Source organism: Glandiceps talaboti, chromosome 11 (genome assembly GCF_964340395.1).
Source record: "Glandiceps talaboti chromosome 11, keGlaTala1.1, whole genome shotgun sequence".
Taxonomy (NCBI): Eukaryota; Metazoa; Hemichordata; class Enteropneusta; family Spengelidae; genus Glandiceps; species Glandiceps talaboti.
In genome coordinates, this window is record NC_135559.1 from 8,277,610 (window position 1) to 8,292,875 (window position 15,266).

At 35.5% G+C, this 15,266-nt stretch overlaps 2 protein-coding genes across 2 annotated transcripts; one reads left to right on the forward strand and one right to left on the reverse strand.

Moving 5' to 3' along the window:
- LOC144442765 (sialin-like) lies at positions 1 to 7,625 on the forward strand. The gene is made up of 8 exons (XM_078132137.1): positions 1 to 138; positions 542 to 775; positions 1,169 to 1,256; positions 1,661 to 1,747; positions 2,169 to 2,272; positions 2,555 to 2,708; positions 6,342 to 6,586; positions 7,386 to 7,625. The coding sequence occupies exons 1-8, from the start codon at positions 1 to 3 to the stop codon at positions 7,623 to 7,625; spliced, it is 1,290 nt and encodes a 429-aa protein (XP_077988263.1).
- Positions 7,626 to 8,265: 640 nt separating this feature from the next.
- LOC144442766 (1-deoxyxylulose-5-phosphate synthase YajO-like) lies at positions 8,266 to 12,651 on the reverse strand. Its single transcript, XM_078132138.1, has 8 exons — positions 12,640 to 12,651; positions 12,062 to 12,204; positions 11,391 to 11,550; positions 10,471 to 10,644; positions 9,969 to 10,066; positions 9,232 to 9,416; positions 8,717 to 8,856; positions 8,266 to 8,367 (listed from the first exon to the last, which is right to left on the reverse strand). Exons 1-8 carry the CDS (start codon positions 12,649 to 12,651, stop codon positions 8,266 to 8,268), a joined length of 1,014 nt encoding a protein of 337 aa, XP_077988264.1.
- Between the last annotated feature and the right edge of the window lie 2,615 nt (positions 12,652 to 15,266).

The following is a 15,266-nucleotide window of genomic DNA, read 5'->3' on the forward strand; positions in this document are numbered from 1 at the left end:
ATGTTTAGTATGCACTCTATGCGAAATAATCTCAGCGTCACCATCGTTGCCATGGTGAACACTACAGGGAAAGACGCTGATAGGTATAGTGGAGATTGCCAAGGACAGAACGACAGTAATATAGACCTTGTGGACGAGGTAATTTTAATAGGTCTGAACAATGTATGTATGTATGTATGTATGTATGTATGTATGTATGTACATTTTTTGTATGTACAGTATGTATGTATGTATGTATGTATGTATGTACGTAGTACGTATGTATGCATGTATTATGTGTGTGTGTATTTATCTATCTATCTATCTATCTATCTACCTACCTACCTACCTAATAGTATATATCTATCTATCTATCTATCTATCTATCTATGTATGCTGTGGGTGCGAATTATAGAGTGATACATTTGGGACAAGTAACGGAATCAAATCATCAACTCAGTCCTGTCAAAATTGACATCATACAGAGATATGTATTGAGTACATGTATTTCAAATGAAGAATGGGCATGTACTAAGGCATTTTTGTTCTTTCATTTGTGTAGCTTGGGGAGTTCTACTGGGACAGTTACCATCAGGGTCTCCTCCTCGGGGCATACTATTATGGTTATGCATCTTGTCAAATATTCGGTGGTTGGCTTGAGAAGTACGTCGGTGGTAAGATTGTCTTCGGTGGAAGCATGTCCATTGCATCGATACTAACGCTATTTTCACCACTAGCTGCACGGGCAGATTTTTGGATCTATTTTTCCGTTAGGTTGTTAATGGGACTTTCACAGGTATTTATTTTTTTACGGTTTTCAACTAGTACATCGGTACACGAATGTTCTGTGCATCATTTGATTTCTTCCGCTTTTCGAGTTTTCATTTCGTTTTCTGTTGTTTAATTGCTATTGGTCAACCAAATGATTTGTTGGTTTGCATAGTTCAGACAGACAGACAGACAGACAGACAGACAGACAGACAGACAGACAGGTAATTGTGTGAAATATCCAGTAGACTAAAGTGTGATCTGTCGGTTGTTTGGTTGGTTGCCTAGATGATAAATTGTTTGAGTAAGACTAATTTGCTAACTATACCCCGAGATGTGATTGCTGTCAGTTGTAGAGTTGTATGTGTGCATTGGGGAGGAAAAGCAAAATAAACCACGACATGCGTGTTATATGTTACAGAGCGTCATACTTCCGGTGCATCACCAGATGTGGGGTAAGTGGGCTCCACCAATGGAGAGAACAGCCCTGATATCGATTGGACCGTCAGGTGAGTTTGAGGTTAATGATCTAATAGGTTATATCATATCATATCATATCATATCATATCATACCGTGCCATATCTTATCTTATTACAACACAATATCATATCATATCATACCATCATATCAAATCTTATCATACCATACCATATCATATCATACCACATCACATCATATCATATACCATGTCATATCATATCATATCATATCATATCATATCATATCATATCATATCATATCATATCATATCATATCATATCATATATCATATCATATCATATCATATATCATATCATATCATATCACATCACATCATATCATATCATATCATACATGAGTCAAACACAAGGATTTTAAAGCCTATATGCACCATTTCAACAATGTCGAGGTTTCTCCTTATGTTCGTTACAGGTTTTAATGTAGGTACAATTTTTGTCAGTGCTATATCTGGTGTTATGTCTGCCAATACGGGATGGGATTCAGTCTTCTATGTTACAGGTATGACATTAAACCAATCTTTTCGTAGGAACATGTATTTTAAAGTAGACATATATAAGCACACTTATGGAATTAATTTGAAACATTAAGAAAAATGCCGAGAAATCTGTTTGCAGTTTACCAAATTTGATCATGGCGACAACGGTATGCACGCTGTAATAAACAGAAAAAAAAGACACTTTCGAACAATTGGGCGTGTGGGTTTTTTTTTTTTGCGAGGGCTGTTTCCAGCCCTGCTAAGTTTGGTGATCTTGATGTAAATTGCAAATGTCCTGTTAAGCATGTCTTCATATCAGAAATTTGTCATTGAAATGTAATTCGGATGCATATAAGGGTTAGTGTCGTGAACGATTTTTTTATCTTCGTCACACGTACTACTTCTCTACATTCCAAAGCTGCATTGGTTTGACGTGGGTGATAGGATGGATATTCTTGGGATATGATTCGCCGGAGAAACATCCAAGAATAAGTGAGAGTGAGAGGAAATATATCATTCAGGAGATTGGCCCAAGTTCTGAAGATAAGGTGATTACATCAATGATGAGAGAGAGAGAGAGAGAGAGAGAGAGAGAGAGAGAGAGAGAGAGAGAGAGAGAGAGAGAGAGAGAGAGAGAGAGAGAGAGAGAGAGAGAGAGAGAGAGAGAGAGAGAGAGAATTGTTTGTTTTGTATTTTTGCTTGTTTGTTGTGTATGTAGTCATGGTAGACACATGATTTATACCATCGATGACAACGTACAGTATTTTATTATGACCCCGTTTAGAGGGTAGATTTTCGAGTATGTTTACCTTTTGATTATATCTTTGCAGGATCCCAAAGTTCCATGGAGAAATATATTTACTTCGTTACAAGTATGGGGACTGGGGATTGGTCATTTCTGTACCAATTGGGGATTTTATACTCTGCTAACGTCATTCCCTACTTATTTGGACCAAGTTCTTGGATTTGACATTCGTGTTGTAAGTTAGAGCCGGACATTATACAACTGTATATGACAACTACATTATACAGTTATGATCATGTTTGAACATTTTTATAAATTTACACGAAAGATAGTCAAATATATATCCATAAGTTATCTTTCAACTCCTGAAGATGATTCATTTTAATAGTACACCATGACTACTTTCAAATACCATTGGAAATGAGGTGGGACGGGGTGCTTGAAGTTTGTTTAGATATTGACTAAAAATAATGTGGTGAAAATACTGTTAGTGTTGGGTCTGGGGTCGCCTATAGTTTGTCCGTTCAAATAGTAAACTCCTTACATTACATACTTCTCCGTACCGGAATCTTCGTAAGGACCTGGGGAAAAACTCATTACAACTCGATATTTACTTTTGATGGAAGTAAATATACACAGAATAGTTCATGAGAGTTTCAATTTAGTTCTTCAAGTTACTCACGGTCAAAATACCAACGTTCTTTTGTATGTGAATTTGCCCCTGATCGCCTCTTTGCCACCAAGGAACGTGTTATGTAGTCTCCTTCCAAGTCTGATCAAGTCTGACCAAAATAGAACTAGTCATCCGTGTATATCTAAATTCCACATTTTATCCAAATCCAAAATCAGAATCTCTTCATTCCATTATACAAATATGGTTAATAAACAATCCTCTTGAAACAAACAAACAAACAAACAAACAAACAAACAAACAAACAAGCACTTTCTTCCCTATTTAGCAATATGTTTATAAAATCCAGTTAATTAGATTCAGAAAATAACAGCTTAATAACACCCATATCAATATAGCAGCTGATAGAACCACATATCGTGTTGTCTCATTAATCAATTGACCTCAACACGAGTGTCTTGTTTTCATTTGATTCACGTTTGTTTAAAGTCTTGTGACCAATAAAACACTTGTAACAATATAAGTACCTAGTTATATTGAATGTTTCATGAATTGCATGCTCAGCTGACACAAAAATGAATCAGTTAGAACAACACTACAGCAAAGCCATACATTGAGTAATAAGAACATTTCCAAGTTTAAAATGACAAAAACGTCGTTCACGACTTTTTATTGTACTTTGCTATACACGTATTTCTACGAGTCGCAGTTATGTACTCTTATGTTTCTCACGGACATTGTACCCCAGCCACCACTCGGAGTGTTTTACAGGGTGACATTGATTACTTAGCTAGACCAGAGGATGCTATTGACTCTGTGTTTGTAATAGTAAGAACTGTGTACAGATGGATGCTCGATGTTAAGGTTTTGTCTCCTGCGGGACATATCGAGTCAGAAATTTGTAGAGTTCCTACGGAAAGTTAGGCTATTTTCAATCATGGAGGTGGTTTCTTCCATTGAATTGGTAACATTGCCGAGACGTCTCGACTGTAAACTGGCAACTAGGGACAATCAAGTCTTTGACTGTGTACATTTAGACATTTTCCGTTGTTACTTTTAATTTCTACTTTAACATACAATATTCATTTTCGTCCTTTTTTGTTCACTCTAGAATGGTTTCATATCTGCCTTACCCCAATTGGTGCAGTGGATATCTGTCCTAGGTTGTGGTTTTTTGGCCGATGTTTTACGTAGACGAATGTTATTGATGACTACCTCCTTGTATTGTCTAAGAGTTACAGCAACAGCCACATATCAAAATGTTTTCGTTTATTTGAAAATCCATTTTTGGCTTTTTGTCATATTTGCCTCCCGTAAAGGGGAGATTATGTTATGCTTTTGTCGATCTGTGTGTGTATGTGTCTGTCTGTCTGTCTGTGGACACGATTTCTCAAAACTTCTGCATCGATTCTAATGAAATTTGTAATATGTCTTCCATATGCCAATCACAAGAACTGATTAGATTTTGGTAAACATCTAATGAACATTAATTAGTCATTATTTGAACAATTATTGATAGTTTGTCTCCCATACATCACAAATGCAAACATGTACATAGTTGTGCTGGGATAAAGTGAAAACTGAAATAGGTGATCTTTCAGCACCTCAGTAATTAAAATTAACATCTTGAACTGAAGCAAGTTATGAATCTAACCATACTGAAACACTTTATGCAAATTAGAACCTAGTGAAAATCTTATCATTTGTCCTTTATATAATGAATTCTACCTTTTATTGGACTCCTTTCTATTATGAAGCTCTAGATATGTTCATTTTGTACATTTTACTTTTGGAATTTATCCAATACCATACTTAGTTATACATACAAGTTACACCATTGTTGGCGCTCTTCGTACATTACTGGTTGTCTGCTACCCATATATCATCAACCAGTGGCCTATGGAATATGTCATTGTTGGAGCTCGTCTGTTTTTGTTTTAGTAATTAGGCTATATCTTACAAATACATTCTTCATATTCAATATAATTTGGTAAATAAGTTAACCATAATAAAGTGCATATGCCCTATAAAGTATGTTGATGTAGGTTATAATTAATTATTTTCAATAATTAAGCTATATCTAAATAATGCATGCCACAACTTTTGGTACATACATCTACCATAACAAAGCACACATGCCTTATTAAGCCAGTTTGCTTCAGTTTTTAATGAGTAATTTGCATAATTAGTTATTTTCAGTAATTAAGCAACATATACAGAAGGCATTCTTCAAATTCCGCAAATTTGGTACATACATCAACCATTATAAGCACACATACCCTATAAAGCCTGTTGGCATAATATTTAGTTTTAATTAGTAATTTGCATAATTAATGATGTTTGGTAATTAGGCTACTAATATACCTTAAGAATGGAAGCTGAAATTTCATAAAATTTGGTACATATATCAACCATAACAATGTGCACATGTCCTATCAAGTTTGTTGACATAGCTTTTACTTTCACACATATATTGTTAAGCCTGTTGGCATAGTTTTTTAGTTGTAATGATTAATTTGTGATGTTAATGATTTTCGGTAATTGGCCATATCTTTAGACTGCAAGCTTCAAATTTCATATAAATTATAATTTGGTACATATATCAACCATAATAAAGCGCACATGTTATGTGGAGATTGCTGACTGCTTTTACTTTTGATGAATAATTTACATAAATTAATAAATGCATCTTTCTTATAGTTTTTGATTGTCATAAATTATTTGCATAATTAATGACTATTGATAACTAGACCATATCTTAGAATGCAAGCTTCAAATTTTATATATTTTGGTACATCATAAATCAAACATAACAAAGTGCACATGTACTTTAAAGCTTTGCGTAATTGCATAATTTACATAATTAATGATTTTTTGATAACTAGGCAATATCTTCAATAGACAAGGTCAAAGTTCACTGTTTCGTATCATTAATTTTCCAGTTAAGGGTTCACCATGTATGATAGCTATCACTTGGAATTTTACATTCTAAGGAACAAAATCAGAATTTTACATTCCAACAATGTATTTAGGAACAAAAATCTATGGTGTTGCCTTTACAGGCATTCTTTACATCTGGTGAAATAAGATGCCACTCATTTAGTCATTCTTTGTACATGCACTCAAACTCTCCACCAACACAATTTTGAAGCCCAAGAACTAGAAGTTGTGAGTCCAAAATGTTCAAATCTGACAATTTCAAAGAATTCTATTCTTCCATTCTTATTATTACTTTCATTAGGTATGTATCTACCAGCTGCCTTCTTACTCGGCACTGGTTTTGTAGGATGTGGCAAAGAGGTATTGGCCGTAACACTCATCTGTATAGCAACATTCTTTGGCGGTGCTACTTATCCAGGATTCAAAGTCAATCATGTTGAAATAGCTCCACGATTTGGTGGAATTATTTATGGCTTCACGAACATGCTTGCCTCTACAACCGGTTTTGCTGCCCCATATGTAGTAGGATCACTTACAAACAAAGCGGTGAGCTCATTACTTTTAATGTTTATTTGTTTTGGTAATTATACAGCCCATCGCAAATTACCATCCACCAACTCTGTTTGATACAATCACACAGAAAACAATAAAACTACATATTCTACACTAAGATAGCAAAATCACACTTTCTCACTAGTTTGTTTGTAGCGGCTCAATGACTAGTACACATGCGCGTTCTATATACTATGCAATGTTTTTTTGGGTAGTTTTACCCAAGGATGCATTGCGGCACAATGACTTTGCATTCTGTGTGGCTCTATCAGTGAATGGTAACCTGAAACGGCCCGTAACAGTAAGGTGTTCAGTTTCTATGGGCTATAAGGCTACGTGTGAGTAGAGCTGATTTGGATAGCCTTAATTTAGAAGATTGCAAGCGCTTTTCTTAGTTCTACTGGGGTAAGGGTGGAGTCAGAAAACACCACTGTCTCTATAATCTCCGTGCACCACCACATAACTATGTGTGAGTTCTCAACAATACATAGCTTGTATCACTGCTCCAATTCAAAGGGATTTCCTTTTAGATACAAGAGGGTTCAGCATGGTTTTGAAAAAAAATTGACGGGGGGGGGGGGGGGGTGGGGGTGTACATTCTGTGTATATTCTGTGTGACTTGTAAATGTATTATGTCTAAAAATAAACAAAAATATTGAAGACTCACAATTAACACGCGGCTTTGTTGATATTTTCTTGAATTGTATTTTTAAATTTTCAAAATGGACTTACTAAAATGGTAATCATAACCCTGTCCTGTAAATGACACAGTTTTATCTCCATACATCAACAGAATACTCATGCAGAGTGGTTGATAGTCTTCGCTATATGTGCAACACTGTATGTGATTGGTGGAACTGTTCTTATTTTGACCATAAAAGTGGATGAACAGGAATGGGCAAAGTCAAAAACTAAAATTTACAAAGATAAAGAACTTCAAGTGGACATCCCAGATGAAGTTGAGATGGTTAACAATGGAATGATGCAGGGAACTGTTGATACAGATGCACAATATAACCCCACCCAACAATGAGTTCATGAAATATTGAAACACTGCACACCGGAATTTTAGTAACACCACAGTAAATTAGAATGTTAAAAGTCCAAGTAAAGCTTTCAGATCAGCTAATGTTTCCAGCCTACATACATACATACATACATACATACATACATACAAGCATACGTGCACCTACATACATACACGCATGCATACACCTACATACATACATACATACATACACATATACATACATACATACATACATACATACATATACAAACACAAACACATAGAAAGACACTTTACAAAGCCATTATAATTTAGAATACTTAACCCTCCACCCAACCCCACCCCCACCCCCAACCTCCCACACACACAAAGGCAGACACTTTACAAAGTTATGATTTAGATTACTTAATCCCTTTATTGACCATTTCATCAATATTTTAGTCAATTTAATAGTAATATACAGTCACTGATTGCAAACAATGACGACTCTTTCAGTTTGTTACTAAACATACCAATAAATTGTTACCTAGTGTATGTTAGTGAGTATACAATATGTGTATTAAATATCTACATATATTAGGACTGGCAGAATATCCGTCCTTTGACCCTGAGTGTAATTATTTATCTCACTTGAAATTGAGAATTAAATACAGGTTTCATGTTTCTATTTACAAAAGTTATGTCTAACTCTCTTTTTATTGCGAAGATTTACCATATTGTATGGATACGGTTCCTCCACTTCACTGGCATCATCTAGTTCCTTCATCTGAATAAAACATAAAACAGAAAATAAAAACAGTGTCTCAAAACAGTGACCTTTGTCTAATGGTCAATATACCCTCTCAGGTTTATGGTTGTGAAAAATTAAAATTGGAGATTATTTCAAGGCTGAAATTGTATGATAACTGATGTAGCTGATAACATTCATATCTGGTGCAACAGATTTTGTACATTTACAAAAATGCTATTTTGTTTACTTGAATAGTGACTTACTTTGTTGTTTGAAGTATTCAATACAATAATTGTTCCTATCCACTGAAGTACAATAACCAAGACATTTGTATACATAAATTCATAGTGACACCAAAGCCATACATTTATAACTGTTACAATACCTCTTTATCATTCAGTTCCCATCCATTTCCTGCACCCATATTCTCATCTAGTTGTTGTAAAGTCTTTGCTCCAATAATGACTGATGGAACTGTATCTTGCTGTAGTAACCACCGGAGAGCGACTTGAGATATTGATTTATCTAGGAAGAAAGATTAAGGTCTGGGTAAGTCTTTAGACCCTTCAGTTCCCCACCTAGCTTTTCACTGCCAACCCTAAACTTTTTTTTACATATTCGAGAAAAAAATAATCAAATTGCAAAAATTGTGAAGTCTGACGAGAAATAGTGGATGCGGAAACTGGCATCAACTTAAAAAGTATCAATCTGTAATGGCTGTACATCTAAAAGGAAGAAATAACACAACATAGAGACCATTTCGAAAACAATGGAAAACCTGAACCAGACACTCGCACAGAAAAAAATATATAATAAAATAAAATAAAAAATCTACCTACCCCACCTATAACATTGAGCATAATCGGAACCACACAATTTTTCATATTAGGCCTAAGTTACCTTTTTCTTTTCCAATCCTGTCCATCACATCCAGCAGATTTAAGGCCTTGTCATCTTCTGCAAATCTGGAAAAACTAACATGACTCTCTGATTCTAACTTTGCTCTGTCGGTCTCTACATACGCAATCCTTGTACCTGACGGAGGTTGAGACATTCCACGCCTTATTTTACCAGTAAGCCATCCACTAAAAAGACACAACATATTATAAACAAAATTCAGTTGGGGATTTGCTTCAATTTGGCAAGAGTAAATGGAACATAAATTTTTATTCATCTCAGGAACTTAGAATCATTTGGAAGCATGTTAATTAAGTCTTCTTTGTAAAAAGCAAAAAAGAAGAAAAAAGGTTATTCATCATAAGGATAAAGAATCATTTGGAAACAGAGAAATTTATCCTAAAGTGTTAACCCTTAACCCTTTAAGATGCCCAAGACCTCATGCAAAAGACTCCCAAAGCCAAGAACTTTTCATGCAAAAGACTCCCTAGGCCAAGGACTTTTTCTCACTACAGAGAAGGATCTTACCTACTCTACAATTATCAACTTTAACTTGAAAGGAATAATAAAACATACAACCAATCCTATTTTTTCCTTATCCACACATTACACGTATATTGTCAAATGAATAATTTACCTGGATATGAGGTGAAGAAATGAAAATTGGGCTTTTAGATGACACACAGAAGGTGAAGTACCCTTGTATCTGGGAACACACACCATACAGTTGTCACACTTACCTTCGCAATGGACTCCATGGTAGAAGACCTATGCCTTCATTTCTACACACATCAAGTAATTCAAACTCTGTATGCCGACACAATAAACTGTACTGGGCCTACAAAGTGGGGAAAAAATATCAATTTTAGCGAATTTGATTTTATGAGATTATTTACTCAGTGCATTGATTCTTTTTGTTCATGTTTTGGTTAAATCAATCAATCAATCAATCAACCAGTCAATCAATGTCATTAAGGCACCAGTATACAATATTTAGTTCAGTGGCATTGTACACGTACACATGTTGAACACTCTGCTGAATAGATGTGTCTTAGGTACTTCCTGACAGCATTAGCTGTGAACTTTTGAAATAATTCCAGTGTCAAAAGGGACTCTCTCTCTCTCTCTCTCTCTCTCTCTCTCTCTCTCTCTCTCTCTCTCTCTCTCTCTCTCTCTCTCTCTCTCTCTCTCTCTCCCTCCCTCCCTCCCTCCCTCCCTCCCTCCCCAACAGCCCACTTTTACCTGTAAGCTAACCCATGGATTTAGTCCCATTATTTTACATTCATAGACAATCTTCTGCAGCTGCCATCCAGTAACATTACTAGCACCCACATAGCGTACTTTACCACTTCGTACTAAGTCATCCATTGTACGTAATGTTTCCTCTATTGGGGTTGCAGAGTCCCATACATGTATCTGTGAACACAAAATAATGTGGAGAAGATCTTAGAGCAGGTTTAGAAAAAATCACAATGTCACTGATTTTACAATAACAATCCTACGAGTACATACCTGAGTGAAAATTATCGTTTATTGCTAAAATTTTGGGAAATTTAAGTGAAAGTCAAGAAAAAAAATCAATGGTAAGCAGACAAATCTTTAGACACATAGGTAACAAAGTTAAGTCATTTCTAAATCTAATATGGCCACCACATAGTATGGTAACTCTATAGGCAAATCCAAGATTTCATTGAAAACAAAATCATGGTGAACCTCAAAATTTCTTGCATTATTTCTTGCTTTTCTATGGCAAATTTATATACAAATGTACTTCCAGATTTTGTTTTACGTCTTCTCGCTGACATGTTTTAAAGTCTAAATTTGACTATAAAATCAGCAATGTTATTTGGGCATACCCAGAGGTACATGCACTTTCCCCAGAGCAAACAAGTATTAAAAAACTGAACCAGCATACACCATGCATGCCAAAATGGGAATTCAATCAAGTCCACCCCACTCACTACCACAAAGATTCACTGCTTATGCGTGCTATATACAACAAATGTTCATAACTTGGGGAGATTTATTACCACAAATGTTCAACATTTCAGGACAGTAATTACCAAATACCAAATGATCATAACCCAAGGGCACTCACTATCACAAAGGTTCACCACTTGAGGGCACACTTTACTACAAAAAGTAATTGGCAAATACTTTACCTGATACAGATCAATGTAATCAGTTTGTAATCTTTTCAAACTTTGTTCCACACTCCATGAAATATGTTTTCTACTTAATCCTCTACGATTTGGATCATCAAAACCGTGAACAGGCAAAAAACACTTTGACGCAATCACTAAACTGTCTCGATTCTTTCTCCTGTGAACAAAACATACAAGGAAATAAATTAATAAATTCAGGTCGAAGGTCAAATTAACAAAATTGTCTTTAGAATTAGAGAAGTGCAGTATAAAAAAGGTGTACCAACAAAAGGCATGTCTATTTGGCACAAAGAGTTTTGATGACAAAAGCTTCATACAACTGAATCAGTTGATGGCTTCTTTGTATTGTAAAAAACAGGCTACAATATTAAAGGGAATGTTATTCAAGGAATTAGAAACATTTTCATAAACTATGAATCCTGAGAATCTCTACCCTTCAGTGTAAACAATCTCTCATGAATATTAAGTGTGCAATGTGAATATATTATTTCTGCAGACTCCCATGATGCAATGCCCCACAGAAAAGATATGCTATAAAGGCACAGGATCAACTTGATGTTTTTCTGAAATCGCAAGTAATTGATACAGAAAATTATTGCTCGAGTTCTATGTGCACACTCTCTTGAATTACATAGCAAGATAAGTGATAATATTATAACACAACATACTTATCTAGCCAAGTTCCTAGATATCGTTCAGCCGTTCCCTCATTGTATACATCTGCAGTATCAATGAAGTTACCTCCCAACTCCACAAATCTATCCAACATTTTATGAGAGGAGGGTTCATCCAACTGACCAGGACGACCTCTCTGGAAATTACAAAAACAGGGAAAGGATAAGCTGGGAATAGAGCATCATCTTATTTCTATCAGTAAGTCTTTTTATTTCTTTACTTAGTGCAAGAGATGGGAAGATTGCGGCAAAAATAAGGAAATGCAAAAAGACAAGAAAACTTATTCTCTAATTGATATAAAGAAAAAAAGGAGAGGGTGGTCTTCAAAGTTTCAATAGCTGTATATATTGAAACATTTGTGGAAAGGGGGCTGTTACATTTTTTAAAAAACATATAATGTTGATATTTCAATATTAAATTGCCTGGTAGGAAAGTGTTGGACATATATCCTTTAAGTAAAACTCAGTTCAAATAAACATGACAAAAGGTAAGTATCTTGTGATTTGTTTACGGCAGATATTTGACCTACTGAAACCCTATAACATGTGTAGACACACATAAACAGACATACAGATAGAGTCATCATGTCACATGGTATAGACTGTGCCCTCTAAACCAATTTGACACACCATTGACACACACTAGTGATGCACCAAAATTTGGTGTCCCCCTATCTCTAACTATGTGGTGACTCACAAGAAATGCCAGTTTTTATTATACTGACCAACAACAACATAATTTGCCTACCATTAGAGGGCACACTGCTGGTGAACCATAATGACCCCTATTTGAATAGCATGGGGAACTTTTCATAATCTATTTCTGTAGGGCACTATTCATGCAGCACGGGAGTTGTACTGGTGATTTGCACTGACTATGGAAAGAACAAGAATGTGATGTGTTATATAACACTTATTGCCTGGTCCAATTTGGGCACTGTGATGTAGTAGACATTGTATTACCCTAGGCTAATGTTGTTATGTAGTAAATATTGCCCCTCTCGAATAATTACTGCATAACAGTCTTCAAGGTAACATACATTTACTAGTGACCTCATAGCCAGGCAATCAGTGTATGTATAGGGAAAGGGAATGGACAATAATGTCATCATAGCCAGGCAATTAATAAGTGTATGTATTGGGAAAGGAAATGGACAATAATGCCATCATAGTCAGGCAATAAGTGTATGTATAGTGAAAGGGAATGGACAATAATGTCATCATAGCCAGGCAATAAGTGTATGTATTGGGAAAGGGAATGGACAATAATGCCATCATAGTCAGGCAATAAGTGTATGTATAGTGAAAGGGAATGGACAATAATGCCATCATAGCCAGGCAATAAGTGTATGTATAGTGAAAGGGAATTGACAATAATGCCATCATAGCCAGACAATAAGTGTATGTATAGTGAAAGGGAATGGACAATAATGTCATCATAGCCAGGCAACAAGTGTATGTATTGGGAAAGGGAATGGACAAAAGATTGTTAATGACAATAATTATAAGTTATTTGCACTTTATTGCCTACATTGTATTGATAGAAAGTACATTTCACAAATTATCGAAAAAAACAACCTTTAGAGGTAATATTTATTGGATCAGAAAACATCAGTGCAGACCTTGACTTTCTGTGTTTTTACATATTTGAAGCTGACAGAATAATAATCCAACTTTCTTTAATCTTGAACACAAACTAGTTTCAGAATAATTATGTTTCATTTACGTAAGCATGAAATGGAGGAAAATCAAAATGAAAGAAAGATGTATACATTGTTGCAAAGTCAAAATCAGAATTAAATCTATAATCCTTTTATCTATGACTAATGTCAACCAACAATGAAAGAGACACAAGCTGAGTTCATAAGCGTTTTTACTCATACGAAAATACTTAAAGCTTAAAAAAAATTGTAGGGTTCCGGTTACACTGGGAACCTTGTACATCCGAGTGCTAGGATGTGGCCACATCCTAGTTCTAGGAAGAAGAGCACAGCTTTGTGCATCACAGCCCCATTACAGGGTATATTTTTCCACAGCCCTGGTACATGGTTGTGAAAAATAAGCCTGTTACATGGATGTGGTATACCACCTCTGTGCCATGACTGTGTTGCACATCCCAGTACCACAGCTGTGTACTGCACACCAAGCACACAGTTGTGCACATACATGTAACATCTATGGTGGAATAATACCCTGTAGCAACCCTTTTGTTCATATCTCACTGGCATTGTTCACGTAGCTGGTACATGGCTGTGGGAAAAAGCATGTGTATGCAGATGTTATAAAAATCTATGCTGCATTGCTATTTTTAACATCCATGTTACATTGATGTTGGCATACCAGTTACACATCTGTCAAATCTAGGTATGTTACATCTAGTGTGTTAACCAGAGCCGTTACAGGGATATTTCACACATAGCTGGTACAGCCCCCGTGGCTCCATTGAGCCACGGGTACAGCTATGTACACAACCCTGTCCTAAGTATGTGAATGTTACAGAGCTGTGCAAGGTTCCCTGTGTATATATAACTCCCATCAAACTAGCACTGCTCTAAATAATGTTAACATTGTTGCATGCCTTCTATGATATTACATTTGTCTTCTGGTATTGTTAGAAGAGTTTATCATATTGTAGGAATTTCCTCAACATTTTCCATACATAAAATAAATTATGTCATCAAATCTTTTATTAGCTAAATCTTAATAGCAGATTTGAATTCTGTCAATTGCTGGGGTCCACATTTATAGGTGTTTGTCACCTATGTGGACTGCCTGACTATTTCTCAAAATTAAATAGATAAAAAATTAAAAAAAATTGCAAGTGATTGTTAAATATGCTTTAGTAAGCAGAATACTGCAAGTACCTTTCAAGTGTGCAGGAAAAATTATGCCCCCAAAACACACAAACCCAGCTTGTGCCTCTTTAAGAGGTAAAATTCCTTTTTCTATAAGTTTCCAGTATATGTTCTGGTTTCCTTTGAAAAAATACTCAAGGTACAGTTATTGTAAGTGGAACAGTGTTGTGATTGGCAAGATTTAAATGTAGCGAAAGAGATATTGTCTTCTTATTCAGCCAATCACTGTCTTTTTGGTGGTCACATGACTTTAATTTAATCATTAACAGTAATGATTCTGATTCAGATCAACAAAGTCTTCAGCCATATGACTCGAATCTAACCAATCGGTCTGCTGTTGGTCA